The sequence below is a fragment of the Rhincodon typus genome, chromosome 19 (assembly GCF_021869965.1).
Source record: "Rhincodon typus isolate 14 chromosome 19, sRhiTyp1.1, whole genome shotgun sequence".
NCBI lineage: Eukaryota > Metazoa > Chordata > Chondrichthyes > Orectolobiformes > Rhincodontidae > Rhincodon > Rhincodon typus.
In genome coordinates this window covers 2,764,025-2,767,178 of record NC_063350.1, presented here as the reverse complement: position 1 = coordinate 2,767,178, position 3,154 = coordinate 2,764,025, and the positions used below count along the sequence as shown (strand labels likewise).

General features: G+C 43.9%; 3 protein-coding genes across 8 annotated transcripts in view; all 3 read left to right on the top strand.

The window, feature by feature from the left end:
* Positions 1 to 3,154, top strand: part of cpne1 (copine I) — a 275,222-nt gene that overhangs the window by 150,170 nt on the left and 121,898 nt on the right. The gene's annotated exons all lie outside the window — the stretch shown is intronic.
* rbm12 (RNA binding motif protein 12) overlaps positions 1 to 3,154 on the top strand; it is a 200,239-nt gene that overhangs the window by 150,174 nt on the left and 46,911 nt on the right. The gene's annotated exons all lie outside the window — the stretch shown is intronic.
* LOC125485490 (tyrosine-protein kinase HCK-like) overlaps positions 1 to 3,154 on the top strand; it is a 50,385-nt gene that overhangs the window by 11,321 nt on the left and 35,910 nt on the right. Inside the window, exon 2 of the mRNA XM_048608506.1 lies at positions 2,880 to 2,960. Within this exon, the coding sequence (XP_048464463.1) occupies positions 2,880 to 2,960 (81 nt within the window). The remainder of the gene's footprint in view (positions 1 to 2,879; positions 2,961 to 3,154) is intronic.

The following is a 3,154-nucleotide window of genomic DNA, read 5'->3' as shown; positions in this document are numbered from 1 at the left end:
ATGCCGACTTGACCTCGAGTAATTAAACATCTATCCCTAACCTCAACATCCGATGCAAAGTACTCATTAAGAATCTCACTCATTTTCTCTGACTCCTTGCATAACTTCCCTCCTTTGTCCTTGAGTGGGCCAACCCTTTCTCTAGTTACCCTCTTGCTCCTTATGTACGAATAAAAGGCTTTGGGATATTCCTTAACCCTGTTTGTTAAAGATATTTCATGACCCTTTTTAGCCCTCTTAATTCCTCGTTTCAGATTGGCCCTGCTTTCCCGATATTCTTCCAAAGCTTCATCTGTTTTCAGTCGCCTAGACCTTATGTATGCTTCCTTTTTCTTCTTTGCTAGTCTCACAATTTCACCTGTCATCCATGGTTCCCTAATCTTGCCCTTTCTGTCCCTCATTTTCACAGGGACATGTCTGTCCTGCCCTCTAATCAACCTCTCTTTAAAAGCCTCCCACATATCAAATGTGGATTTACCCTCAAACAGATGCTCCCAATCCACATTCTGCCGAATTTTGCTATAGTTGGCCTTCCTCCAATTTCGCACTCTTCCTTTAGGACGACTCTCGTCTTTGTCCATCAGTATTCTAAAACATATGGAATTATGATCACTACTCCAAAAGTAATCCCCTACTGAAACTTCAACCACCTGGCCAGGCTCATTCCCCAACACCAGGTCCAGTATGGCCCCTTCCTGAGTTGGACTATTTACATACTGCTCTAGAAAACCCTCCTGGATGCTCCTTACAAATTCTGCTCCATCTAAACCCCCAACACTAACTGAATCCCAGTCAATGTTGGGAAAATTAAAATCTCCCATCACCACCACCCTGTTGCTCCTACATCTTTCCATAATCTGTCTACATATTTTTACCTCTATCTCACGCTCGCTGTTGGGAGGACTGTAGTACAGCCCCAACATTGTTACCGCACCCTTTCTACTCTGATCTCTGCCCATATTGCCTCACTGCTTGAGTCCTCCATAATGCCCTCCTTCAACACAGCTGTGATATCCTCTTTGACCAGTAATGCAACTCCTCCACCCCTTTTACCTCCTTCTCTATCCCGCCTGAAGCATCTGTATCCTGGGATATTTAGTTGCCAATCTTGCCCTTCCCTCAACCAAGTCTCAGTAATTGCAATAACATCATACTCCCAGGCACTAATCCAAACCCTAGGTGATCCCTTGTTGCATTCCATCCATGGAAGGTAAATATTCCTGTAGCTAAGAACCCAAACTGCAAACAATACCCCAGATCTGTCCCACCAAGGCTTTGTATACTTGCAGTGAGATGTCTTTCCTTACATCTTGTTTTGATGTGATCCCAGCTGATGGTCAGAGTGGATACATCTGATTCCAAACTGACACCTGGCTTGATAGCACTTTGGTCTCATTTCTGGGATTTGATTTCAGAGAGGCTGAGTTACTGAACACACTCACATGAGGCTGCCAATGTACTGTTAACAAGAACATTAAAGTTTATTACACGCAAAAAGAAAAGAAAACATGAATTAATCTTCAGTATACAAGAGCTATTTGAACAGCACCACATCCACAAACATCCACTGCCTCCGCCACTGACACACCATGGTAACAGTGTGTACCATCTACAAAATGTACGGCAGAAATTCATCAAGGCTCCTTAGTCAACACCTTCCAAACTCACGATCACTTCCATCCAGAAGGACAAAGGCAACAGATACAAAAATATAGACTGGGATAGGCAGGTTCTTGATTATCAAGGGGATCAAGGGTTACGGGGAGAAAGCAGGAAAATGGGGTTGACAAACTTATCAGCCATGATTGAATGGTGGAGCAGACTCAATGGGTCGAATGGCCTAATTTCTGCTCCTATGTCTTATGGTCTTATGGTCTTAAGTAGGCCAATTGGCCCTTAAAGCCTGCTCTGCCATTCAATGGCTGATCTGATTTTACCCTCAACTCTACCTTCCTGCATTTCCCCAATAATCTTTCATACCCTTGGTCATCAAGAATCTATCAACCTCTGCTTAAAAATATATAAAGATCCTGCATCCACTGCCTTTTGAGGAAGGGAATTCCAAAGACTCTCAACCCTCTGAGAGAAAAAAAATGTTTCCTTATCTCTGACTTAAATGAGCAACCCCTTATTTTCAAAACCTAACCCCCAGTTATTGATTCTCTCACAAGAGGAGCCATCTTTTCAACATCCACCCAGCCAAGTCCCCTCAGGATCTTATACATTTAAGATAAGTCACCTATGACTCTACTGAACTCGAGGATACAGACCTAGTCTGACCAGCCTTTCCTTATAAGGCAATCTGCTGTTTCTAAGTATAAGTCTGGTAAGCCTAGATACATGGGAACACCACCCCCTGCAAGTTCCCCTCCAAGCCACTCACCATCCAAACTTGGAAATATATCGCTGTTCCTTCACTGTCACTGGGTCAAAATCCTGGAATTCCCTCCCTCAGGGCATTGTGGGTCAACCCACAGAACATGGACTGCAGCGGTTCAAGAAGGCAGCTCACCACCATCTTCTCAAGGGGCAACTAGGGACGAGCAATACATCCCATGAAAAGATTTTTTAACGAGTCAATAAAAATGCAGCAAGCATTTCGAACAAAGTTTTTTTTTTTAACCAAAACAACCTTCCGCCTGGAGTGGTGAGAATGTGGGAATTTGTTATGACAGAAACAGTAGCAATGCTGATACATTCAGATCATTGCCAGAAGAACATGTGGGAGAGAAAGGAATAGGGAAACATTTGATGAAATGAGATCATGATGGTTTGGGGGGAGGCTCATAAGACACCAGAGTACTCCTTGGGACTAAAAGGCCCGTTTCTGAGTTCAAAACTGTAGCTCATCTTTTTAATTGTTGTTCTCTTTTCTTCAGATCGGAAGACTTAAAGTGCCTTTTCAGGGCAGAGGCTACGAGTGACCAAGGCACTGAGATCAAACCACTGGAGGAGGAAACGTAGGTACCCAGATGGTGTTAAATACACCTCAACTCTTACGACCTATCAGAGCAAAGCTCAGTGTGCGAGGACCTATCAGAGCAAAGCTCAGTGTGCGAGGACCTATCAAAGGAAAGATCAGTGTGCGAGGACCTATCAAAGGAAAGATCAGTGTGCGAGGACCGATCAGAGCAAAGATCAGTGTGCGAGGACC